The sequence below is a fragment of the Lichenostomus cassidix genome, unplaced genomic scaffold, assembly GCF_008360975.1.
Source record: "Lichenostomus cassidix isolate B80296 unplaced genomic scaffold, HeHo_3.0 HiC_scaffold_39, whole genome shotgun sequence".
NCBI lineage: Eukaryota > Metazoa > Chordata > Aves > Passeriformes > Meliphagidae > Lichenostomus > Lichenostomus cassidix.
The window spans coordinates 379,309-406,009 of NW_028147446.1; the positions used below are offsets into that span (position 1 = coordinate 379,309).

At 54.7% G+C, this 26,701-nt stretch overlaps 1 protein-coding gene across 1 annotated transcript in view; it reads left to right on the forward strand.

The window, feature by feature from the left end:
- The window catches only part of LOC146422606 (adhesion G protein-coupled receptor L1-like), a 186,512-nt gene that overhangs the window by 23,746 nt on the left and 136,065 nt on the right, over positions 1-26,701 (forward strand). The window contains exons 5-12 of the mRNA XM_085045766.1: positions 3,349-4,146; positions 7,422-7,838; positions 9,204-9,307; positions 13,169-13,354; positions 15,054-15,092; positions 17,576-17,759; positions 22,044-22,166; positions 24,491-24,696. Coding sequence (XP_084901892.1) covers positions 3,349-4,146; positions 7,422-7,838; positions 9,204-9,307; positions 13,169-13,354; positions 15,054-15,092; positions 17,576-17,759; positions 22,044-22,166; positions 24,491-24,696 — 2,057 coding nt within the window. The remainder of the gene's footprint in view (positions 1-3,348; positions 4,147-7,421; positions 7,839-9,203; positions 9,308-13,168; positions 13,355-15,053; positions 15,093-17,575; positions 17,760-22,043; positions 22,167-24,490; positions 24,697-26,701) is intronic.

Genomic DNA, 26,701 nt, shown 5'->3' on the forward strand with positions numbered 1-26,701 from the left:
ACACACCTGTGCTTACAGACACACACACGTCACACACCTATGCTCACACCTGTCTATATACACACACCTGTGCTCACACACACACCTGTATACACACCTGTCACACACCTGTACATATACACACACCTGTGCTCACACCTGGCTCACACCTGTACACACACACCTGTGCTCACACCTGTACACAAACACACACCTGGCTCACACCTGTCCACACAAACACACACCTGTACACACACACCCCTGTGCTCACACCTGTACACACACACACACCTGTCTATATACGCACACCTGTGCTCACACCTGTCACACACCTGTGCTCACACCTGGCTCACACCTGTGCCGCCCCAGCCCCGCCCACACGCGTGTCGCCCCTCCCCCCTCCCCTCCCCTCCCCCCGGTGGGTGTGGCCAGGCCAGGCTGGTGGGGGAGGGGCGAGGGACACACCGCTGTCCCCTCGGGGTCATTGTCACCTGGGGGGAGGGGAGCCGAGGGGACACCTGGCTGTCCCCGGGGTGTCCCAGCCTGGCCCCGCCCCTCCCCCTCCCCCTCCCCCCGGGCAGAGACCCCTCTGTGGGGGAGGGGCGGGGTGGGGGAGGGGTCTCTGCCCCCCCGAAGTGTCCCCGAAGTGTCCCCGAAGTGTCCCCGAAGTGTCCCCTTCTCTCCCGCAGCTCTAACCCCCCCGTTTCTCTCCCCCAGCCTCTCTGCAGCCGGAGCCGGACACTCGGACCTCGCGCGACCCCTCCCCAAAAACCCCAAAAATACCCCAAAAAAACCCGAAATAACCCCAAACGGGGGGATCCCCCCAAAAAAACCCCAAAACCGGGGGGATTTCCCCAAAAAAAACCCCAAAACCGGGGGGATTGCCCCCAAAATAACCCCAAAACTGGGGGGATCCCCCCTAAAAAAATCCCAAAACAGGGGGGATTCCCCCAAAAAATCCCAAAACTGGGGGGATTCCCACCAAGAATCCTCAAAACAGGGGGGAATTTCCCCAAAACACGGGGGATTTCCCCCCAAAAAACCCCAAAACCGGGGAGATTCCCCCCAAAAATCCTCAAAACAGGGGGGATTCCCCCCAAAAAATCCCAAAACCGGGGGGATTCCCCCCAAAAAATCCTAAAACATGAGGGATTCCCCCAAAAATCCTCAAAACTGGGGAGATCACCCAAAAAAAACCCAAAAACGTGGGGGATTCACCCCAAAAATCCTCAAAACTGGGGGGATCCTCCAAAAAAACCCCAAACGTGGGGGATTCCCCCCAAAAAACCCCAAAACATGGGGGATTTCCCCCAAAATAACCCAAAACTGGGGGGAATCCCCCCAAAAACCCCCCCAGCCCCTCCCCCCCCCGTGTCTCTGTCGCGATCGATCGTCCCTGGCTGTGGGCGGGGGGGGGAGGGGAGGGGAGACCCCCCCCGATTTAGGGTCACCCCGATTTAGGGTCACCCCAAATTAGGGTCACCCCGATTTAGGCCCCCCAGGAGAGCTGCCCCTCCCCCCCCAGGGCCGCCCCCACCCCAAAATCCCACAGGGGGTCGCTGGGGGGGGCAAAGCCTTGTCCCATCGCCCAGGGGACAGCCGGGGTGTCCCCACCCCCATCCCCCCCCCGCTCTGTCCCTCTCCTTGTCCCCTCCCCGCTAAGGGACCTCCCCTCCCCGTGTCCCCTCCCTCCCGGATCCCCAAAGCCCCCCAGGTTGGGGTCACCCCAGCACCCCCGTGCGACCCCAGTGGCTGATGAAAGAATTCTCTTTTCTCTCCTCTTCTCGCTGTCCCCAACCTGTGTCCCTCTGTCCCCCTCTGTCCCCAACCCGTGTCCCCTCTGTCCCCTCTGTTCCCCTCTGTCCCTAACCCGTGTCCCCTGTGTCCCCCTCTGTCCCCAATCCATGTCCCCTGTGTCCCCAATCCGTGTCCCTCTGTCCCCCTCTGTCCCCCTCTGTCCCCAACCCGTGTCTCTCTGTCCCCAACCCCTGTCCCCTGTGTCCCTTCTGTCCCTTCTGTCCCCTCTGTCCCCAACCCGTGTCCCTTCTGTCCCCAACCCGTGTCCCTCTGTCCCCTACTGTCCCCTCCGTGTCCCCTCTGTCCGCCATCCCTCCATCTATCCCCTGTGTCCATCCCGATGTCCCCCTGTCCACCCTCCTGTCCCTGTCCCCTGTCCATCCCTGTCCCGTGTCCCCCCACCCCTGTCCACCCCTTGTCCCCACGTCTGTCCCCATGTCCCCATGGCCACTGTCCATCGGTGTCCCCCATCTCTCCACGTCTGTCACTCTGTCCCCATGTCCCTCACCCATCCCTGTGTCCCTGTCCCTGTCCATCCCTGTGTCCATCCCCATGTCCCCCACCCCTCCCCATGTCCCACTGTGTCCCTGTCCCCACCCTCCCCGTGTCCCCATGTCCCTCCGGTCACCCTCCCTCCGTCCCCTGTCCCCCCTCCCTCCCCGTGTCCCCGTGTCTGTCCCTGTGTCCATCTCCTGTCCCCACTCCGTCCCCGTGTCTGTCCCCATGTCCATCCCCCTGTCCCCCACCCGCCCCGTCCCACCGTCCCCCTGTCCCCACCCTCCCTGTGTCCTTCTGTCCGTCCCCGTGTCCTCCCCATGTCCTTCCCCATCCCTGTGTCCCCACGTCCATCCCCCGTGTCCCCCTGTCCCCATCCTCCCCATCCCCATGTCCATCCCACCATCCACCCCCTGTCCGTGTCCCCACATCCGTCCCCACCCTCCCTGTGTCCATCCCTCCATCCGCCTCCTGTCCCCACCCTCCTGTCCCCCTGTCCCTTGTCCCTCATCCCTCCCACCCTCCCCATGTCCCCATGTCCCTCCCTGTGTCCCCACGTCCATCCCCGTGTCCCCCCTGTCCCCCTCCCTCCCCCATCCCCATGTCCCCATGACCATCCCCGTGTCCCCACGTCCATTCCTGTGTCCCCCTGTCCACATCCCCGTGTCCCCATGTCCCTCACCCCTCCCCATGTCCCTATGTCCATCCCCTGTCCCCATGTGTCCCCACCTCCCCCTGTCCCCGTCCATCCCATGTCCATCCCGTCCGCACCCCCCTGTCCCCCCCCTCCCCTGTCCCCTGTCCCCCTGTCCCCCTGTCCCCTGTCCCTGTCCCCCTGTCTCTACCCCACCCTCCCCGTGTCCCCATGTCCATCTCCCTGTCCCCACATCCATCCCCTGTCCCCCTGTCCATCCCCTGTCCCCATGTCCATCCCCTGTCCCCACCCACCCCTCCCCATGTCCCCATGTCCATCCCCTGTCCCCTGTCACCCACCCCCCCCGTCCCCTGTCCCCACCCTCCCGTGTCCCCACACCCTCCCTGTCCCCGTCCCCACCCTCCTCCCTCCCCTCCCCGCAGTTTTCGTCTGCCCGGGCGTCCCGCAGCGCGTGGGTCCGGCGCTGTCCACCCACGAGTCTCCGCACCAGGCGGGCGGCTGGTGCCGCGACCCGCTGCAGTCGGGTGACCGGCTGTACGTGCTGCCCTGGGTCCCGTACCGCACCGACACGCTCACCGAGTACGCCAGCTGGGCCGACCTCGTCAACTCCCGCCCGGCGGCCACGCACCGCCTGCCGCACCGCGCCGACGGCACCGGCTTCGTGGTGTACGACGGCGCCGTGTTCTACAACAAGGAGCGGACGCGCAGCATCGTCAAGTACGACCTGCGGACGCGCATCAAGAGCGGCGAGACCGTGGTGGGCGCCGCCAACTACCACGACACGTCGCCCTACCGCTGGGGCGGCAAGACGGACATCGACCTGGCGGTGGACGAGGAGGGGCTGTGGGTGATCTACGCCACCGAGGGCAACGGCGGGCGGCTGGTGGTGAGCCAGCTGAACCCCTACACGCTGCGGCTGGAGGGCACCTGGGAGACCGGCTACGCCAAGCGGGCGGCGTCGGACGCGTTCATGGCGTGCGGCGTGCTCTACGTGGTGCGCAGCGTCTACCTGGACGACGACACGGAGCACCTGGGCAACGCGCTGGTGTACGCGTTCGACACGCGGCGCGGCCGGGGAGCGGCGCTGGCTCTGCCCTTCCCCAACCCCTACCAGTTCGTGGCCTCGGTGGGGTACAACCCGCGCGACAACCAGCTGTACGTGTGGAACAACCACTTCCTGCTGCGCTACGGGCTGGACTTTGCGCCGCTCGACGGGGATGGTGAGGGGACACTGTGTGTGCTGTGTCACCTGTGTGGCACTGGGTGTGTCCCCATCCTCCTGTGCCTTGTCTGTGTCACCGTGTCTGTCTGTCCTGTGCCCCATCTGTGTCACCATGTCTGTCTGTCCTGCTGTGCTGCGGGCTGGACTTCGCACCGCTGGACGGGGATGGTGAGGGGACATTGTGTGTCCTGTGTCACCTGTGTCTCCATGTCTGTCCCCACCCTGCTGTGCCCTGTCTGTGTCACCATCTGTGTCACCGTGTCTGTCTGTCCTGCTGTGCTACGGGCTGGACTTTGCGCCGCTGGATGGGGATGGTGAGGGGACACTGTGTGTGTGCTGTGTCACCTGTGTCACTGTGTGTGTGTCCTTTGTCACATCTGTGTCACTCTGTGTGTCCCCATCCTGCTGTGCCCTGTCTGTGTCACCTCTGTGTCACCATGTCTGTCTGTCCTGCTGCGCTACCGGCTGGACTGCGCGCCGCTGGACGGGGATGGTGAGGGGAGAGTGTCGCTGTGTGTCCTGTGCCACCTGTGTGTCACTGTGTGTGTGTGTGCTGTGTCACCTGTGTGGCGCTGTGTGTGTGTCACCTGTGTCACTGTGTGTGTATGTCCTGTGCACCTGTGTGTCACTGTGTGTGTCCTGTGCACCTGTGTGTCACTGTGTGTGTCCTGTGTCACCTGTGGCACCGTGTCTGTCCTGTGTCACCTGTGTGTCCCCATGTCTGTCCCTATCCTCCTGTGCCCTGTCTGTGTCACCATCTGTGTCACCGTGTGTGTCTGTCCTGTGTCACCTCTGTGTCACTCTGTGTCACTCTTTGTCCCCATCCTCCTGTGCCCCGTCTGTGGCACTGTGTGTCTGTCCTGCTGTCCCCATGTCTGTCCCCATCCTCCTGTCCCCATCCTCCTGTGCTCCATCTGTGTCCCCATGTCTGTCCCCATGTCTGTCCCCATGCCCCTGTCCCCTGTCCATCCCTATGTCACTCTGTCCCCATGTCCCCTCATCCATCCCCCTGTCCCCATCCCTCTCTGTGTCCCCTGTCCCTCTGTCCCCACCCATCCCTGTGTCCCCTCACCCATCCCCGTGTCCCTGTGTCTGTCCCCATCTCTGTCCCTCTGTCCCCCATCCCCGTGTCCCCGTCTCTATCCCCATCTCTGTCCCCGCGTCCCCTCACCCATCCTCGTGTCCGTGTGTCCCCATGTCTGTCCCCATGTCCCCACCCATCCCCGTGTCTGTCCCCATGTCTGTCCCTCTGTCCCTGTGTCTGTCCCCACCTCTGTCCCCATGTCCCCTCAATCATCCCCATGTCCTTGTGTCTGTCCCCGTGTCTGTCCCCGTGTCCCCGGGTCTGTCCCCATCTCTGTCCCCGTGTCCCTGTGTCTGTCCCCGTGTCCCCTCACCCATCCCCGTGTCTGTCCCCATCTCTGTCCCCATCTCTGTCCCCATCTCTGTCCCCACCTCTGTCCCCATGTCCCCACCTGTCCCCATGTCCCCGTGGGTGGCCTGGGGGTCACCATGGGGTGCTCTGGCTTTGGGGTGCAGCCGGGCGGGGTGGGTGTGGGTCGGGGTGACCCCAAAATCTCGGGGGGATCCCTGGGGGTCCCGGTGACTTTGGGGTGCAGCTCTGACGCCCCCAGGGACCCCCAAATTCCTGGGGAAACCCTGAATCCCCCATTATTCTGGGGGGGGTGCAGCCCCCGATCCCAAAAGGACCCCCAGGTTTTTGGGGTCCCCTCGGGGTCTCAGTTGATTTAGGGGATCACAGGAGGACCCCCAGGGGTTTTTTGGGGTCCCCTCGGGGTCTCAGTTCACTTTGGGGGTCACAGGAGGACCCTCGGGGGTTTCAGGGGAGCCCTGGGGGGTCCAGCGTTCCTTTTTGGGGTGTCACCCACCCTGGGGGGGTCCAGCGCTCCTTTTTGGGGTGTCACCCACCCACCTGGGGGTCTGGGGTCACTTTGGGATGTCACCAACCACTCTGGGGGGTCTGGCGTTCCTTTTTGGGGTGTCACCCACCCACCTGGGGTTCAGCGTCCCTTTTTGGGGTGTCACCCACCCTTGGGGGGGTCTGGGTCCCTTTTTGGGGTGTCACCCACCCTGGGGGGTCCAGCGTTCCTTTTTGGGGTGTCACCAACCACTCTGGGGGGTCTGGGGTCACTTTGGGGTGTCACCCCCCCACTCTGGGGGGTCTGGGTTCCTTTTTGGGGTGCCCCAGTTTATTTTGGGGGAGCGGCCTCGAGCGCTTGGGGATCCCCAAAAAATTTGGGGTGCAGCCTCAGGGGGAGCCCTGGGGGTAGGATTTGGGGTTTTTTTGGGTACCCCAAAGTGCCTGAGGTGGGATTTGGGGTTTTTTGGGTACCCCAAAGTGCCTGGGGGAGCTCTGGGGGTGGATTTGGGGTTTTTGGGTACCCCAAATTGCCCGGGATGGGATTTTGGGGTTTTTTGGGCACCCCGAAGTGCCTGGGGGATCACTGGGGTGGGATTTGGGATTTTTTGGGTACCCCGAAGTGCCTGAGGGTGGATTTGGGGTTTTTTGGGCACCCCAAAGTGCCCGGGATGCGATTTTGGGGTTTTTTGGGCACCCCAAAGTGCCTGGAGGATCACTGGGGGTCCCACTTTACTTTGGGGGGCACTGGGGGGGTTCGGGATCACTTTTGGGGGGTCCCGAGTGTCCTCCAGGCTGATTTTGAGGGTCCCAATGTGCCCCAATCCCTTGGGGGGTCAGGGTCACTTTGGGGGCTCAGGGTCACTTTGGGGGTCAGGATCACTCTGGGGGGCTCAGAGTCACTTTTGGGGTCAGAGCATCTGGGGGCTCAGGGTCACTTTTAGGGGTTTCGTGTCACCTTGGGGGGTCAGGGTCACTTGGGGCTCAGGGTCACTTTTGAGGACTCAGGGTCACTTTTTGGGGGTCAGAGTCACTTTTTGGGGCTCAGAGTCACTTTTTGGGGGTCAGGGTCACTTTGGGGGGCTCAGGGTCACTTTTTGGGGGGTCAGGGTCACCCTGAGAGGGTCTGGGTCACTTTTTGGGGGTCTAAGGGTCACTTTGGGGGGCTCAGGGTCACTTTTAGGGGGATTTCGGGTCACCCTGGGGAGCTCAGGGTCATCCTGAGGGAGTCAGGGTCACTTTTTTGGGGAGTCAGGATCAATTTTTTGGGGGCTCAGGATCAATTTTTTGGGGCTCAGGATCACTTTTTTGGGGGCTCAGGATCACTTTTTGGGGAATCCATCACCCCCTTCCCCCCACCCCCTAACCCCCTCTCTCCCCCTCCCCCCCCGCAGGTCCGGTGACGTCAGACCCGCCCAGCTCCGCCGCCCCGCCCCCCACGGCGCCCCCCAGCTCCGCCGCCCCTCCCCCTTTCCCCACCCCCACGGCCCGCCGCGGCCCGCAGACCCCCCGGCCGGGACCCCCGCCCCGCGACCCCCCGCCCGGCCCCGCGCACAGCGCCGCCACCCCGGGGGGCTCCCCGGGACCCCCCAACCCCCCGCCGCCCCCTCCCGCCGCCTCCCGCCGCCCGCCGGGGGGCTCCGGGGGGGGGATGGGCTCCGGGGGGGGGATGGGCTCCGGGGGGGGTCCCGGGGGGGGAGGGGCGGCGGGGGGGGGGAGGCTGTGCGAGGCGCGCGAGGTGCGCAGGGTGCAGTGGCCAGCCGCCCAGCAGGGGGCGCTCGTGGAGAGACCTTGTCCCAAGGGGACCCGCGGTGAGTTTGGGGGGAAAACGGGGGGATTTTGGGAAAATTTGGGGGATTTGGGGAAATTGGGGTTAGTTTGGGTGGAGAGAGCATGTCTGAAAGGGACCAGGGTGAGTTTGGGGGAAAAACGGGATTTGGGAAATTTGGGGGAAATTCGGGGATTTGGGAAATTTGGGGTGAGTTTGGGGAAATTTGGGGGGATTTGGGAAATTTGGGGGGATTTGGGGTGGAGAGAGCGTGTCGAGAGGGACTAGGGTGAGTTTGGGGGAAATTCGGGGGATTTGGGAAAAATTGGGGGTTATGGGGAAATTTGGGGTGGAGAGACTGTGCCCGAAGGGAACCAGGGGTGAGTTTGGGGGAAATTTGGGGAGATTTGGGAAAATTGGGGGGATTTGGGGGAAATTTGGGGTTCAGAGACCTTGTCCAAAAGGGAACCAGGGGTGAGTTTGGGGAAATTTGGGGAAAATTGGGAAAATTGGGATAATTGGGAAAAATTTGAGGTTCAGAGACTGTAAAAAAAGGAACCAGGGGTGAGTTCGGGAAAATCGGGGGATTTGGGAAATTTGGGGGATTTGGGAAATTTGGGGTGAGTTCGGGGAAAATCGGGTGATTTGGGAAAATTTGGGAGGTTATGGGGTAGATAGAGCATGCCTGAAAGGGACCAGAAGTGAGTTTGGGGAAATCTGGGGAGATTTGTGAAAAATTGGGGGAACTGGGGAAATTTGGGGTGGAGAGAGCTGCCCCAAGGGAACCATGGGTGAGTTTAAGTGAAAATCAAGAATCTGGGGGATAGGACTTAAGTAAACCTGGGGAAAGAGAGACCTTGTTAGAAATGGACATGGGGTGAATTTGGGGAATTTTGGGGGATTTGGGGGAATTGGGGAAAATTGGGGAGAAGGGATTTGGGGAGACTCGGGGTGGGAGAATCTGCCCAAAGGGATTTGGGCGAATTTGGGGGAAATGGTGAGGATTTGGGTGAATTTGGGCGAATTTGGGGGAAATGGTGAGGATTTGGGTGAATTTGGGCGAATTTGGGGGAAATGGTGAGGATTTGGGTGAATTTGGGGGGAAATGGTGAGGATTTGGTGAATTTGGGTGAATTTGGGTGAATTTGGGGGGAAATGGTGAGGATTTGGGTGGATTTGGGGGGAAATTGGAGGATTTGGGTGAATTTGGGGGAAATGGTGAGGATTTGGGTGAATTTCGGGGGATTTGGGTGAATTTGGGGGAAGTGGTGAGGATTTGGGGAAATGGTGAGGATTTGGGGTGGATTTGGGGGGATTCGTGCAAAATGGGGGGTTTGGGGGATTTGGGGTCCCCTGACCTCCCTGACCCCAAAACCCCTGACCCCCCTGCCCCCCCTTGCCCCCCCAGGCATCGCCTCCTTCCAGTGCCTGCTGGGGTTGGGGGTTTGGAATCCCCGCGGGCCTGACCTGAGCAACTGCACCAGCCCCTGGGTCAACCAGGTGGCACAGAAGGTATGGGAAACCCTAAATGGGACCCTAAAAAGGGGGAAAACCCAAATGGGACCCTAAATGGGGAAAACCCCAAATGGGACCCTAAATGGGACCCCAAAATGGGGGAAACCCCAAATGGGACCCTAAATGGGACCCTAAATGGGGGGAAAACCCAAATGGGACCCCAGAATGGGGAACCCTAAATGGGACCCTAAATGGGACCCAAAATGGGGGAAACCCCAAATGGGACCCTAAATGGGGGGAAAACCCAAATGGGACCCTAAAATGGGGGGAAACCCAAATGGGGACCCTGAAATGGGGGGAAACCCAAATGGGACCCCAAAATGTGGGGAACCTTAAATGGGGAACCTAAAATGCAGGGAACCCAAAATGGGACCCAAAATGGGGGAAAACCCCAAATGAGACCCCAAAATGCGGGAAAACCAAAATGGGGACCCTAAAATGTGGGGAACCTGAAAATGGGACCCCAAAGTGTGGGGAACCCCAAATGGGGACCCCAAAATGGGGGGAAACACCAAATGGGATCCTAAAATGGGGGGAAACCCAAATGGGGACCTTAAAACATGGGGAACCCCAAATGGGGACTTTAAAACATGGGGAATCCGAAATGAGGACCCTGAAATGTGGGGAACCCCAAATGGGGAACCTAAAACATGGGAAACCCCAAATGGGACCCCAGAATGGGGAAACCCCAAATGGGATCCCAAAATGGGGGAAAACCCCAAATGGGGACCCTAAAATGTGGGGAATCCGAAATGGGGAACATAAAATATGGGAACCCTAAACTGGGACCCTAAAACATGGGGAACCTGAAATGGGCACCCTAAAAGGTGGGGAACCCCAAATGGAACCCCAAAATGGGGGAAACCCTAAATGGGGACCCTAAAATGGGGGGAACCCCAAATGGGACCTTAAAACATGGGGAATACCAAATGGGACCCTAAAATGTGGGGAAACCCAAATGGGGAACATAAAATATGGGGAAACCCCAAATGGGACCCCAAAATGGGGAGAACCCCAAATGGGACCCCAAAGTGGGGGGAAACCCAAATGGGGAACCCAAAACATGGGGAACCCGAAATGGGACCCCAAAATGTAAGAAACCCGAAATGGGGACCCTAAAATGTGAGGAACACCAAACAGGGACCCTGAAACATGGGGAACCCCAAATGGGGACCCCCAAAATACGGGGAACCCAACATGGGACCCAAAATGGGGGAAAACCCCAAATGAGACCCCAAAATGCGGGAAAACCAAAATGGGGACCCTAAAATGTGGGGAACCCCAAAATGGGAACCTAAAACATGGGAAACCCCAAATGGGACCCCAGAATGGGGAAACCCCAAATGGGATCCTAAAATGGGGGGAAACCCAAATGGGGACCCTAAAATGTGGTGAACCCCAAATGGGGACTTTAAAACATGGGGAACCCGAAATGGAGACCCTAAAATGTGGGGAACCCCAAATGGGGAACCTAAAACATGGGAAACCCCAAATGGGATCCCAAAATGGGGGAAAACCCCAAATGGGGACCCTAAAACAAGGCGAATCCAAAATGGGGACCCTAAAATGTGGGGAACACCAAACGGGGACCCTAAAACATGGGGAACCCCAAACGAGGACCCTAAAATGCAGGAAACCCTAAATGGAGAACCCAAAGTGCGGGGAACCCCAAATGGGACCCTAAACATGGAGAACCCAAAACAGGGAACCCCAAACGGGGACCCCAAAACACAGCGAACCCAAACCACAGGGACCCCCAAACGGCGACCCCAAAGCAGGGAGAAGCCAAAACTGGGACCCCAAAACAGGACACCCCTCAAAACAGGGACTGTCCGAAAACGGGGATCTCCTCAGACAGGGAACCCCAAAAATCCCAAAACAGGAACTTCCCATCCCAAATGGGGAGACCCCAAAAATAGGAACTTCCACCCCAAAAATCCAGAGAGTCCCAAAATAGGAACTTCCCATCCCAAATGAGGAAACCCCAAAATAGGAACTTCCATCCCAAATGAGGAAACCCCAAAATAGGAACTTCCACCCCAAAAATCCAGACAGTCCCAAAATAGGAACTTCCCATCCCAAATGAGGAAACCCCAAAATAGGAACTTCCACCCCAAAAGAGGAAACCCCAAAATAGGAACTTCCACCCCAAAAATCCAGACAGTCCCAAAATAGGAACTTCCTCCCCAAATGAGGAAACCCCAAAAAAGGAATTCACCTCCCCAAAGGAGGACAATTCCCCCTAAAGAGGAGACCCCAAAATAAGAACCCCACGGGGGATTTAGGGGATCCCTCAGGGGATTTAGGGGATTTCCAGATTTAGGGGATTCCCCGGTGGATTTAGGGGAACCCACAGGGGGATTTAGGGGATCCCACAGTGGATTTATGGGCTCTCCCCAGTGGATTTAGGGGTTTCGCCCGGGATATTTAGGGGACCCCACAGGGGATTTAGGGGATCCCCTCAAAGGATTTATGGGATCCCCCAGGATGTTTATGGGATTTCCCCAGGGGATTTATGGGATCCCACTCAGTGGGTTTATGGGATTTCCCCAGGGGATTTATGGGATCTTCCCAGTAGATTTAGGGGATCCCACAGGGGGATTTATGGGGTTTCCCCTGGGGGATTTATGGGATCTGCCCAGTGGATTTAGGGGATCCCCTCAGTGGATTTATGGGATTTTCCCAGTGGATTTATGGGATCTCCCCAGTGGATTTATGGGATCTCCTGGGGGATTTAGGGGATTCCCAGGAGATTTAGGGGATCCACCCAGGAGATTTATGGGATCTCCACCGTGGATTCAGGGGATTCCCACAGGGGATTCAGGGGATTCCCCAGGGGATTTATAGGATCCCACTCAGTGGATTTATGGGATCTGCCCAGTAGATTCATGGGATTTCCCCAGTAGATTTAGGGGATCTCCTGCCAGATTTCGGGGATCCCCTCAGTGGATTTAGGGGATTTATGGGATCTCCCCAGTGGATTTAGGGGATCCCACAGGGGGATTTAGGGAATCTCCCTGTGGGATTTAGGGGATCTCCTGGCAGATTTATGGGATCCCCTCAGTGGATTTATGGAATTTCCCCAGTAGATTTATGGGATCTCCCCAGTGGATTTAGGGGATCCCACAGGGGGATTTAGGGGTTTGCCTGGGGGATTTATGGGATCTCCCCAGGATATTTAGGGAATCCCCCAGGGGATTTATGGGATCCTCTCAGTGGATTTATGGGATTTCCCCAGTAGATTTATGGGATCTGCCCAGTAGATTTAGGGGATTTATGGGATCTCCCCAGTGGATTTATGGGATCTGCCCAGTTGATTTATGGAATTTTCCCAGTAGATTTATGGAATCTCCCCAGCAGATTTTGGGGATCCCCTCAGTGGATTTATGGGATTTCCCCAGTAGATTTAAGGGATCTCCTGGCAGATTTTGGGGATCCCCTCAGTGGATTTAGGGGATTTATGGGATCTGCTCAGTGGATTTATGGGATTTCCCCAGCAGATTTATGGGATCTGCCCAGTAGATTTAGGGGATTTATGGGATCTCCCCAGTGGATTTATGGGATCTGCTCAGTGGATTTATGGGATTTCCCCAGTAGATTTACGGAATCTCCTCAGCAGATTTTGGGGATCCCCTCTGTGGATTTATGGGATTTCCCCAGTGGATTTATGGGATTTCCCCAGTAGATTTATGGGATTTCCCCTGCAGATTTATGGGATCTCCCCACCAGATCTAAGGGATCTCCTGGCAGATTTCATGGATCCCCCAGTAGATTTATTGGATTTATAGGATCCCCCAGGACATTTACGGGATCCCGCGGGCTATTTGGCGTATTTCTCACCCCGCTCTGTCCCCGCAGATCAAGAGCGGGGAGAACGCGGCGAGCATCGCGGGGGAGCTGGCGCGGCACACCCGCGGCCCCGTGTTCGCCGGGGACGTCAGCTCTGCCGTCCGGCTGCTCGAGCAGCTGCTGGACATCCTGGACGCTCAGCTGCAGGCGCTGCGGCCGCTCGAGAGGGAGTCAGCCGGGAAAAACTATAACAAGGTGAGACCCCAGACCCAATTTGGGGACAGGCAGGGGACAGGGGACAGTCAGGGGTCAGGGGGGACATGGCTATAGGACATCCTGGACGCTCAGCTGCAGGCGCTGCGGCCGCTCGAGAGGGAGTCAGCCGGGAAAAACTACAACAAGGTGAGACCCCAGACCCAATTTCACAACAAACACAACAAACAACACCACCACCACCAAAAAACACACAAAACCCCAACCCAAGGGGGTTCAGTGAATTGGGGACAGGTAGGGGACAGGCAGGGGACAGCTGGGAGCGATGGGGACATGGCTATGGGACATCCTGGACGCTCAGCTGCAGGCACTGCGGCCGCTCGAGAGAGAGTCAGCCGGGAAAAACTACAGCAAGGTGAGACCCCAGACCCAATTTGGGGACAGTGAATTGGGGACAGGCAGGGGACAGGCAGGGGACAGGGGACAGGCAGGGGACAGGGGGGACACGGCTGTGGGACATCCTGGACATCCTGGACGCTCAGCTGCAGGCGCTGCGGCCCCTCGAGAGGGAGTCAGCCGGGAAAAACTACAACAAGGTGAGACCCCAGACCCAATTTGGGGGTTCAGTCTGAACTGGGGACAGCAGGGGACAGGCAGGACAGCAGGGGACACAACACCACACACACACCACCAAAAAACACAAAAAACCCCAACCCAAAACTGGGGACAGCAGGATGGTCAGGGGACAGTCAGGGGACAGTCAGGTGACAGGGGTGACCAGGAGGGCACAGATGGCACTGAGCTCAGGGAGCTCTGAGCCCCCAAAGAGTCACAGCAACAACCAGGAGCAGCTGAGACCCCAAAACCCCCAAAACCCCAAACCCCAAACACCAAAACCCCAAACCCCAAAACCCCCAAACCCCCAAACCCCAAAACCCAAAACCCCAAAACCACAAAACCCCAAAACCCCAAACCCCAAAACCCCAAACCCCAAAACCCCAAAACCCAAACCCCAAAACCCCAAAACCCAAAACCCCAAACCCCAAACCCAAAACCCCAAAACCCCAAACCCCAAAACCCCAAAACCCCAAAAACCCCAAAACCCCAAACCCCAAACCCCAAAAACCCAAAACCCCAAAACCCCAAAACCCCAAAACCCAAAACCCGAATTTGGGGGATCAACCCCTGGGGGGGTGGGGTGGCCAAGGGGGGTCATGTGACCCTGCCCAATTTGGGGCGACCCTGCCCAAATTTTGGGGGATTCCTCCTCAATTTTGGGGGATTCCACCCTGGATTTTGGGGATTCCTCTTTGGATTTTGGTATTCCTCCCCAGATTTTGGGGATTCCTCCCTGGATTTTGGGGGATTCCTCCCCAGATTTTGGGGTTGTTCCTCCCCGGATTTTGGGGGTTTTCTCCCCAGATTTTGGGGATTCCTCCCCGAATTTTGGGGAATTCCTCCTCAATTTTGGGGATTCCTCCCCAGATTTTGGGTGTTTTCTCCCCAATTTTGGGGGTTTTCACCCTGGATTTTGGGGGATTCCTCCCCAAATTTTGGGGGATTCCTCTTTGGATTTTGGGGTTGTTTCTCCCCGAATTTTGGGGAATTCCACCCCGGATTTTGGGGAATTTCTCCCCGAATTTTGGGGAATTCCTTCCCAGATTTTAGGGGGATTTCTCCCCAAATTTTGGGGTCCCACCCCTCACCTGGGGGTTCCTCACCCCAATTCTCTCCCCCCCAGATGCACAAGCGCGAGAGAACCTGCAAGGATTACATCAAGGTGAGGGGCGTGGCTGGGGGCGTGGCCTGCACGGGGTGTGGTCACACCTGGTGGGAGGGGCTTGGGTGGGTGTGGTCAGGGAGGTGGGCGGGGCTTCAGGCGCGGTTGATGGGTGTGGCCTGGGTGGGGCCATGGGGTGGGCGGGGCTCGCGCTGGTGGGTGGGGCTTAGGTGGGCGTGGTCATGGTAGTGGGTGGGGCTTAGGGAGGTGTGGTGGGTGTGGCTAGGTGGGCGTGGTTTGCCCGATGGGTGTGTCCCTGTGGGCTTGGCCTGTTTGGGTGTGTCCCTGTGGGCGTGGTCTGCTTGAGTGTGTGTGTCCATGTGGGCGTGGCCTGATTGGGTGTGTCATGTGGGCGTGGCCTGTTTGGCTGGGTGTGTGTCTGTGGGCGTGGCCTGTCTGGGGGTGTGTGTCTCAGTAGGCGTGGCCTGTTTAAGTGGGCGTGTCCCTGTGGGCGTGGTCCTTTTGGGTGGGTGTGTCACCGTGGGCGTGGCCTGTTTGGGCGTGTCCCTGTGGGCGTGGCCTGTCTGGCTGGGTCTGTCCCTGTGGGCATGGCCTGATTGGCTGGGTGTGTCCCTGTGGGCGTGGTCTGTTTGGGTGTGTCCCCGTGGGCGTGGTCTGTTTGGGTGTGTCCCCGTGGGCGTGGTCTGTTTGGGTGTGTCCCTGTGGGCGTGGTCTGTTCGGGTGTGTTCCCGTAGGCGTGGTCTGTTTGGGTGTGTCTGAATGGGTGTGTCCCTGTGGGTGTGGTCTGCTTGAGTGGGTGTGTCCCTGTGGGCGTGGCCTGTTTGGGTGTGTCCCTGTGGGCGTGGCCTGATTGAGTGGGTGTGTCCCTGTGGGCGTGGCCTGTTTGGGTGTGTCCCTGTGGGCGTGGCCAGCGGCTCTATCTGGCCACACCCCTCCCACAGGCAGTGGTGGAGGCTGTGGGGATGGGCGTGGCCATGTGGGTGTGTCCCCTGGGGTGTCCCCTGGCGATGTCCCCTGGCAATGTCCCCTGGGTGTCCCTGGGTGTCCCTCAGGGTGTCCCCAGCCCGTGTGTCCCTCGAGGTGTCCCCTGGATGTCCCCAGCCCGTGTGTCCCCCGTGTCCCCAGGCTGTGGTGGAGGCGGTGGCAGTTGGCCGTGTCCCCCTGCGGTGTCCCCAGTCCGTCTGTCCCCTGGCTGTGTCCCCAACCCCTGTGTCCCCGTGTCCCTCAGGACTGTCCCTTGGCAATGTCCCCTGGGTGTCTCCAGGCCATGGGGATGGCTGTGTCCATCAGGATGTCCCTTGTCCCTGTCCCCATGTCCCCAGGCGGTGGTGGAGGCGGTGGGGGTTGTCACTGTCCCCTGGCTGTGTCCCCTGTCCCTGTCACTGTCCCGTGTCCCTGTCCCTGTCACTGTCCCATGTCCCCAGGCGGTGGTGGAGGTGGTGTGGGTTGGCTGTGTCCCTCAGGATGTCCCCAACCCGAGTGTCCCCGTGTCCCCACGCGGTGGGGATGGCTGTGTCCCCTGTCACTGTCACTGTCCCTGTCCCGTGTCCCCAGGCGGTGGTGGAGGCGGTGTGGGTTGTCACTGTCCAGCAGGATGTCCCCAACCCGAGTGTCCCCATGTCCCCAGGCGGTAGTGGAGGCAGTGTGGGTTGTCACTGTCCCTGTCCCTGTCCCTGTCCCTATCCCTGTCCCTGTCCCCAGGCGGTGGGGATAGCTGTGTCCCTCAGGATGTCCCCAACCCGAGGGTCCCCGTGTCCCCAGGGGGTGGTGGAGGCGGCGTCCCCTGTCACTGTCCCTATCACTGTCCCTGTCCCTGTCGCTGTCCCCAGGCGGTGGTGGAGGCGGTGTGGGTTGTCCCTGTCCCTGTCCCTGTCCCCTGTCCCCAGGCGGTGGTGGAGGCGGTGTCCCCTGTCACTGTCACTGTCGCTGTCCCCAGGCGGTAGTGGAGGCGGTGTGGGCTGTCTATGTCCCTCAGGCTGTCACTGTCCCTGTCCCTGTCCCCGTGTCCCCAGGCGGTGGTGGAGGCGGTGTGGGTTGTCCCTGTCACTGTCCCTGTCCCCGTCGCTGTCCCCAGGCGGTGGTGGAGGCTGTGTCCCCAGTCCCTGTCCCTGTCCCTGTCACTGTCCCCGTGTCCCCAGGCGGTGGTGGAGGCGGTGTGGGTTGTCACTGTCCCTCAGGGTGTCCCTGTCACTGTCCCCTGTCCCCGTGTCGCCAGGCGGTGGTGGAGGCGGTGGGGATGGCTGTGTCCCTGTCACTGTCCCTGTCACTGTCCCTGTCCCTGTCGCTGTCGCCAGGCGGTGGTGGAGGCGGTGTGGGTTGTCACTGTCCCTGTCCCTGTCACTGTCCCTGTCACTGTCCCTGTCCCTGTCGCTGTCGCCAGGCGGTGGTGGAGGCGGTGTGGGTTGTCACTGTCCCTCAGGCTGTCCCTGTCACTGTCACTGTCCCCAGGCGGTGGTGGAGGCTGTGGGGGTGGCTGTGTCCCCTGTCACTATCACTGTCACTGTCCCTGTCCCTGTCCCCAGGCGGTGGTGGAGGCGGTGGACAACCTGCTGCGGCCGGAGGCGCTGGAGTCGTGGCGGGACATGAACGGCTCGGAGCAGGCGCACACTGCCACCATGCTGCTCGACGTGCTCGAGGAGGGAGCGTTCCTGCTGGCGGATAACGTCAAGGAACCAGCGAGATTCCTGGCGGCGCGGCAGAACCTCGGTCAGCACCCACCGGGACCACCGGGAACACCGGGAACACCGGGACCCCTGAGAGAGCCCTGGGAGAGCCCCGGGAGAGCCCTGAGAGAGCCCCGGGACCACCGAGAGAGCCCTGGGACCACCGGGAGAGCCCTGAGAGAGCCCTGAGGGACCACCGGGAGACCCCTTGAGAGAGCCCTGGGACCACCGGGAGACCCCCGGGAGCACCGGGAGAGCCCTGAGAGAGCCGGGAGAGCTCTGGGAGACCCCTGGGAGAGCCCTGGGACCACCGGGAGAGCCCTGGGACCCCCGGGACCACCGGGACCACCGGGAGAGCCCTGAGAGACCCTTGAGAGAGCCCTGAGACCACCGGGAGAGCCCTGAGAGAGCCCCAGGACCACCGGGAGAGCCCCGGGACCACCGGGAGAGCCCTGGGACCACCGAGAGACCCCTGGGACTACCGGGAGACCCCTGGGAGAGTCCTCAGAGAGCCCCGGGACCACCGGGAGAGCCCCGAGAGACCCCTGGGAGAGCCCTGGGACCACCCGGAGACCCTTGGGACCCCCGAGAGACCCCCAGAGATCCCTCGGGACCCCTGGGACCCCCACACGAGCCCCCGGGGTTCATCCAAACCCCCCTGGGTGTCCCCAAACCGCCCCGGGTGTCCCCAAACTGCTCTGAATGTCCCCAAACCACCCTTGGTGTCCCCAAACCCCCCTGGGTGTCCCCAAATCCCCCTGAGTGTCCCCAAACCATGCTGGGTGTCCCCAAACTGCCCTGAGTGTCCCCAAACCATCCTGAGTGTCCCCAAACTGCCCTGAGTGTCCCCAAACTGCCCTGAGTGTCCCCAAATCCCCCTGAGTGTCCCCAAACTGCCCCGAGTGTCCCCAAACCACCCCAAGTGTCCCCAAACCCACCCTGTCCCCTCACTGCTCCTCACCCACCTGAGTTTTCCCAAATTTTCCCTGTTTTTCCCCATTTTCTGGCCACGCTGGAGGTGTTGCTGCTGAGAAATCCCTGCCAGCAGATCCTGCTGTTCCTGTGTCATTTCCATGGTCCCCACCCCCTGGTTTCCTGTGTCATTTCCATGGTTTTCCCATTATTTTTCATGTTTTCATGGTTTCTTCCCCACATTTTCCATGTTTTTCTCGTGTTTTCCCCATGTTTTCCCCATATTTTTCCCATGTTTTTCCCACGTTTCCCCATATTTTCCCTTAATTTTTCCCATATTTCCCATTTTTCCCATATTTTCCCCATATTTTTCCCATGTTTCCCCATATTTTCCCCACATTTTTCCCATATTTCCCCATTTTTCACCCATGTTTTTTTCCCATATTTTCTCCATATTTTTCCCATAACTTCCCCTCATTTTCCCATATTTCCCATTTTTCCCATGTTTTTCCCATGTTTTCCTCATATTTTTCCCATTTTCCCCATGTTTTTCCCATGTGTTTTCCTCATGTTTCTCCATGTTTTTCCCCCATGTTTTTCCCCATATTTTTCCCTCATTTTTTCCCCTATTTCCCATTTTTCCCATATTTTTCCCATATTTTTCCCACATTTCCCCATATTTTCCCTTAATTTTTCCCACATTTCCCATTTTTCCCATATTTTCCCCATCTTTTTCCCATGTTTTCCCCTCATTTTTCCCATATTTCCCATTTTTCCCATATTTCCCCCATGTTTTCCCCATATTTTTCCCCACATTTTCCCATGTTTTCCCATATTTTTCCCAAATTTCCTCCATCATTTCCCCATTTTTCCCCATATTTCTCCCATATTTCCCCCATATTTCTCCCATGTTTTCCCCATTTTTCCCATATTTTCCCCATGTCATTCCTATGTTTTTCCCCATTTTTCCCCATTTTTTCCCCATATTTCCTCCATATTTCCCCCATTTTTCTCCCATTTTTCCCATATTTTCCCCATTTTTTCCCAATTATTTTCCCATTTTTTTCCCATTTTTCCCCTATTTTCCCCATATTTTCTCCATATTTCCTCCATATTTCCCCCATTTTTTCCCCATATTTTTCCCATGTTATTCCCCATATTTTCCCCATTTTTTCCCCATATTTCCTCCATATTTCCCCCATATTTCCCCATTTTTCCCCATTTTTTCCCATATTTTTCCCCATTTTCCCCCCATATTTTCCCCATGTCATTCCTATGTTTTTCCCCATTTTTCCCCATATTTCCTCCATACTTTCCCCCATATTTTCCCCATTTTTTCCCATATTTTCCCCATATTTTCCTTATTTTTGCCTTATGTAATTCCCATGTTTTCCCATGTCATTCCCATGTCATTCCCATGTAATTCCCATGTATTTCCCATGTTTTCCCATGTATTTCCCATGTTCCCGCAGTGCTGGAGGTCTCAGTGCTCAACACCGAGGGTCCCCTGCAGGAGTTGGTGTTTCCCCATATTTCCCATATTTCCTCCATATTTTCCCCATTTTTTCCCCATATTTTTCCCATGTTTTCTCCATATTTTCCCCATATTTTTCCCCATTTTTTCCCCATTTTTTCCCATATTTCCCCCATTTTTCCCCATTTTTCCCCATTTTTCCCCATTTTTCCCCATATTTCCCATATTTTCCCATATTTCCCCCATTTTTTCCCCATGTTATTCCCATGTTTTCCCATGTTTTCTCCATATTTTCCCCATTTTCCCCCATATTTTTCCCATATTTTCTCCATATTTCCCCCATATTTCCCCCATATCATTCCCATTTTCCCCCCATGTCATTCCCATGTCATTCCCATGTTATCCCATGTATTTCCCATGTCCCTGCAGTGCTGGAGGTCTCAGTCCTCAACACCGAGGGTCCCCTGCAGGAGTTGGTTTTCCCCATATTTCCCATATTTCCCCCATTTTTCCCCCATTTTTTCCTCATATTTTCCCCATTTTTTCCCCATATTTTCCCCATTTTTTCCCATATTTCCCCCATTTTTTCCCCATTTTTCCCATATTTTTCCCCTGTTTTCCCCCATGTTTTCCTCCCATGTTATTTCCATATTTCCCACATTTTTCTCCCATTTTTCCCCATATTTTCCCCATATTTTCCCCATGTTATTCGCATATTTCCCCCATTTTTTCTCCATATTTCCTCCATATTTTCCCTGTTTTTTCCTCATATTTCCTCCATATTTCCTCCATTTTTTCCCCTGTTTATTCCCCCATTTTTCTCCCATTTTTTCCCATATTTCCCCCATACTTCCCCCATGTCATTCCCATGTTATTCCCATGTCATTCCCATGTTTTCCCATGTATTTCCCATGTTCCCGCAGTGCTGGAGGTCTCAGTTCTCAACACCGAGGGTCCCCTGCAGGAGTTGGTGTTTCCCCATATTTCCCATATTTCCTCCATATTTTCCCCATATTTTCCCCATATTTTCCCCATGTTTTCCCCATTTTCCCCCCATATTTTCCTCATGTTTTCCCCATATTTCCCCCATATTTTCCCCATATTTTCCCCATGTTATTCCCATATTTTCCTCATTTTTTCTCCATATTTTCCCCATATTTTTCCCATGTTTTTCCCCATTTTTTCCCCATTTTTTCCCATATTCCCCCATTTTTTCCCCATTTCCCCCCATATTTTCCCATATTTTTCCCATATTTTCCCCATGTCATTCCTATGTTTTTCCCTATTTTTCCCCATTTTTTCCCCATATTTCCTCCATATTTCCCCCATTTTTCTCCCATTTTCCCCATATTTTCCCCATATTTCCCCATTTTTTCCCCATATTTTTCCCATGTTATTCCCATATTTCCCCCATTTTCCCCCATTTTTTCTCCATATTTCCTCCATATTTTCCCTGTTTTTTCCTCATATTTTCTCAATATTTCCCCCATATTTCCCCCCATATTTCCCTCATTTTTTCCCTGTTTATTCCCCATATTTTTCCCCATTTTTCTCCCATATTTCCCCCATATTTCCCCCATGTAATTCCCATGTTATCCCATGTATTTCCCATGTTCCCGCAGTGCTGGAGGTGTCAGTCCTGAACACCGAGGGTCCCCTGCAGGAGTTGGTGTTTCCCCATATTTCCCATATTTCCCCCATTTTTTCCCCATGTTATTCCCATTTTTTCCTCATATTTTCTCCATATTTTCCCCATATTTTTCCCCATATTTCCCCCATTTTCCCCCCATTTTTCCCCATATTTCCTCCATACTTTCCCCCATATTTTCCCCATTTTTTCCCATATTTTCCCCATATTTTCCTTATTTTTGCCTTATGTAATTCCCATGTAATTCCCATGTAATTCCCATGTTTTCCCATGTATTTCCCATGTTCCCGCAGTGCTGGAGGTCTCAGTGCTGAACACCGAGGGTCCCCTGCAGGAGTTGGTGTTTCCCCAGGAGTTGGGGGGCGATGGCTCCATCCAGCTCTCGGCCAGCACCCTGAAACAGAACAGCCGCAACGGTCAGAATTTGGGGCTTTTTTGGGGTTTTTTTGGGTTTTTTGGGGGATTTTGGGGGTTTTTTTGGGGTTTTTTTGGGGGTGTTTGGGGTAATTTTGGGTTATTTTTGGGTTATTTTGGGGTATTTTTAGATTATTTCTGCCCCCTTTTTCCCCCAGGAGTGGTGAAGGTGATGTTTTGGGGTATTTTTTGGTATTTTTTGGATTATTTTTGAATTATTTCTGCCCCTTTTTCCTGCAGGGGTGGTGAAAGTGGTGTTTTGGGGTATTTTTGGGTTGTTTTTGGGTTATTTTGGGGTATTTTTAGATTATTTCTGCCCCTTTTTCCCGCAGGGGTGGTGAAGGTGGTGTTTTGGGGTATTTTTTGGGTTATTTTTCATTATTTTTGGATAATTTTTGAATTATTTCTGCCCCTTTTTCTCCCAGGAGTGGTGAAGGTGGTGTTTTGGGTTATTTGTGGGGTAATTTTGGATTTTTTTTTTATTTTTCTGCCCCTTTTTTCCCCGCAGGGGTAGTGAAGGTGGTGTTTTGACGTAATTTTTGGATTATTTTTGAATTATTTCTGCCCCTTTTCCCCCAGGGGTGGTGAAGGTGGTTTTGATGTAATTTTGGATTATTTTTGGATTATTCCTGACCCTTTTCCCCCCAGGAGTGGTGAAGGTGGTGTTTTGGGGTAATTTTTGGGGTTATTTTGGAGTAATTTTGGATATTTTTAGATTATTTCTGCCCCTTTTCCCCCTAGGGGTGGTGAAAGTGGTGCTTTGGTTTATTTTTGGGTAATTTTGGTTATTTTTTGTTATTTTTCTGCCCCTTTTCCCCCCAGGAGTGGTGAAGGTAGTGTTTGGGGTTATTTTTTGGGTTATTTTTGGGTAATTTGGTTATTTTTTGTTATTTTTCTGCCCCTTTTCCCCCCAGGAGTGGTGAAAGTGGTGGTTTTGATGTAATTTTTGGATAATTTTAGATTATTTCTGCCCCTTTTTCCCCCGCAGGAGTGGTGAAAGTGGTGTTTTGGGTTATTTTTTTGGGTTAGTTTTCATTATTTTTGGATTATTTTTTAATTATTTCTGCCCCTTTTCCCCCCGGAGTGGTGAAGGTGGTGTTTTGGGTTATTTTTTTGGGTTATTTTTGGGTATTTTTGGATATTTTTGTTATTTTTCTGTCCCTCTCTCCCCCAGGAGTGGTGAAGGTGGTGTTTTGGGTTATTTTTCATTATTTTTGGATAATTTTTGAATTATTTCTGCCCTTTTTCCCCCCAGGAGTGGTGAAAGTGATGTTTTTGATGTAATTTTGACTATTTTTTTTATTTTTCTTCACCCCAGGAGTGGTGAAGGTGGTGTTTTTGATGTAATTTTGGGGTAATTTTAGATATTTTTGAATTATTTCTGCCCCTCTCTCCCCCAGGAGTGGTGAAGGTGGTGTTTTGGGTTATTTTTCATTATTTTTGGATAGTTTTTGAATTATTTCTGCCCTTTTTCCCCTCCAGGAGTGGTGAAGGTGGTGTTTTGGGTTATTTTTGATGTAATTTTGACTATTTTTGTTATTTTTCTGCCCCTTTTTTCCCCGCAGGGGTGGTGAAGGTGGTGTTTTGGGATATTTTTTGGATAATTTTAGGTTATTTCTGCCCCCTTTTTCCCCTCCAGGGGTGGTGAAGGTGGTGTTTTTGATGTAATTTTGGATATTTTTTTGTTATTTTTCTGCCCTTTTCCCCTCCAGGAGTGGTGAAGGTGGTGTTTTGGGTTATTTTTCATTATTTTTGAATTATTTTTTAATTATTCCTGCCCCTCTCTCCCCCCAGGAGTGGTGAAGGTGGTGTTTTTGATGTAATTTTGGTTATTTTTTGTTATTTTTCTGCCCTTTTTTCCCTCCAGGAGTGGTGAAGGTGGTGGTTTGGGTTATTTTTGGGTATTTTTTGGATAATTTTAGGTTATTTCTGCCCCTTTTCCCCCCAGGGGTGGTGAAAGTGGTGGTTTTGATGTAATTTTGGGTAATTTTTTTATTTTTCTGCCCCTTTTTCCCCCCAGGAGTGGTGAAGGTGGTGTTTTGGGTTATTTTTGGGTAATTTTGGTCATTTTTTGTTATTTTTCTGCCCTTTCTCCCCTCCAGGAGTGGTGAAAGTGGTGTTTTTGATGTAATTTTGACTATTTCTTTGGTTTTTCTGCCCCTCTCTCCCCCAGGGGTGGTGAAGGTGGTGTTTTGGGATATTTTTTGGGTTATTTTTCATTATTGTTGAATTATTTCTGCCCTTTTTCCCCCCCAGGGGTGGTGAAGGTGGTGTTTTGATGTAATTTTGGGTAATTTTTTTGTTTTTCTGACCATTTTGCCCGCAGGGGTGGTGAAGGTGGTGTTCATCCTGTACAACAACCTGGGGCTCTTCCTGCCCACCGAGAACGCCACGGTGCGGCTCGGCGGCGACTCGGGGCCTCGAGCCACCCAGCTGGTGGTCAACTCGCAGGTCATCGCAGCTTCCATCAACAAGGAGTCCAGCAGGGTGTTCCTCAGGGACCCCGTGGTCTTCACCCTGCCCCACCTCGAGGTCAGACCCCAAAAAAAACCCAAAAAACCACAAAAATACACCCAAAAAATCCCAAAATCCCACCCAAAAAACCCCAAAAAATCCCGAAAAACACCAAAAATACACCCAAAAACCCCCAAAATCCCACCCAGAGTGTTCACCCTGCCACACCTCGAGGTCAGACCCCAAAAAAAACCCCAAAAAAATCCCGAAAATACACCCAAAAAACCCCAAAATCCCACCCAAAAAAACCCTAAAAACCACAAAATTCCACCCAAAAAACCCAAAAATCCCACCCAGAGACCCCGTGGTGTTCACCCTGCCCCACCTCGAGGTCAGACCCCAAAAAATCCCAAAAACACACTCAAAAACCTCTGAAATCCCAAAAAAACCCCAAAAAAACCCCAAAATCCCCAAAATCCCACCCAAAAAACCCCAAAAAAACCCAACCCTGGGACGCCGTGGTCTTCACCCTGCCCCACCTCAAGGTCAGACCCCAAAAAATCCCTGAAATCCCCAAAAAAATCCCAAAAAACCCCAAAATCCCACCCAAAAAACCCCAAAATCCCACCCAGAGTGTTCACCCTGCCCAACCTCGAGGTCAGACCCCAAAAAAAACCCCCCAAAAAAATCCCAAAAACTCTGAAATCCCACCCAAAAAGCCCAAAATCCCACCCAAAAAAACCCTAAAAACCACAAAATCCCACCCAAAAAAACCCACCCAGAGACCCTGTGGTGTTCACTCTGCCACACCTCGAGGTCAGACCCCAAAAAAATCCCAAAAAACCACAAAAATACACCCAAAAAACCCCAAAAAACCCCAAAATCCCACCCCAAACCTCCCAAAATCCCCAAAATCCCACCCAAAAAACCCCAAAAAATCCCAAAAAACCCCAAAAATACACCCAAAAACCCCCAAAATCCCACCCAGAGTGTTCACCCTGCCCCACCTCGAGGTCAGACCCCAAAAAATCCCTGAAATCCCAAAAAAAAAAACCCAAAAAAATCCCACCCAAAAAACCCCTAAAAACCAAAAAATCCCACCCAAAAAAACCCAGCCAGAGACCCCGTGGTCTTCACCCTGCCCCACCTCGAGGTCAGACCCCAAAAAAAAACCCCAAAAAAATCCCAAAAATACACCCAAAAAACCCCAAAAAATCCAAAATCCCACCCAAAAAAACCCAAAAAATCCAAAATCCCACCCAAAAAAACCCCAAAAACCCAGAAATCCCACCCAAAAAACCCCAAAATCCCACCCTAAAAACCCCCAAAATCCCCAAAATCCCACCCAAAAAACCCCAAAATCCCACCCAAAAACTCCCAAAATCCCCAAAATCCCACCCAAAAAACCCCAAAAACCCAGCCCTGGGACCCCGTGGTGTTCACCCTGCCCCACCTCGAGGTCAGACCCCAAAAAATCCCAAAAAACCCCAAAAATACACCCGAAAAACCCCTAAAACCCCAAAATCCCACCCAAAAAACCCGAAAATCCCACCCTAAAAACCCCCAAAATCCCACCCAAAAACTCCCAAAATCCCTGAAATCCCACCCAAAATCCCCAAAATCCCACCCAAAAAACCCCCAAAACTCACCCAGAGAGACCGTGGTCTTCACCCTGCCCCACCTCGAGGTGAGGCCTGAAATCCCAAAAAATCCCAAAAATCCCTGAAATCCCCAAAAAAAACCCCTAAAAACTCTGAAATCTCACCCAAAAAAAACCCTAAAAACCACAAAATCCCACCCAAAAAACCCAAAAATCCCACCCAGAGACCCCGTGGTGTTCACCCTGCCCCACCTCGAGGTCAGACCCCAAAAAAAACCCCCAAAAAAATCCCAAAAACTCTGAAATCCCAACCAAAAAAACCCAAAAAATCCCGAAAAACCCCAAAAATACACCCAAAAACCCCCAAAATCCCACCCAGAGTGTTCACCCTGCCCCACCTTGAGGTCAGACTCCAAAAAAATCCCAAAAAACCAAAATACCCAAAACCCCAAAAATCCAAAATCCCACCAAACAAAACCAAAA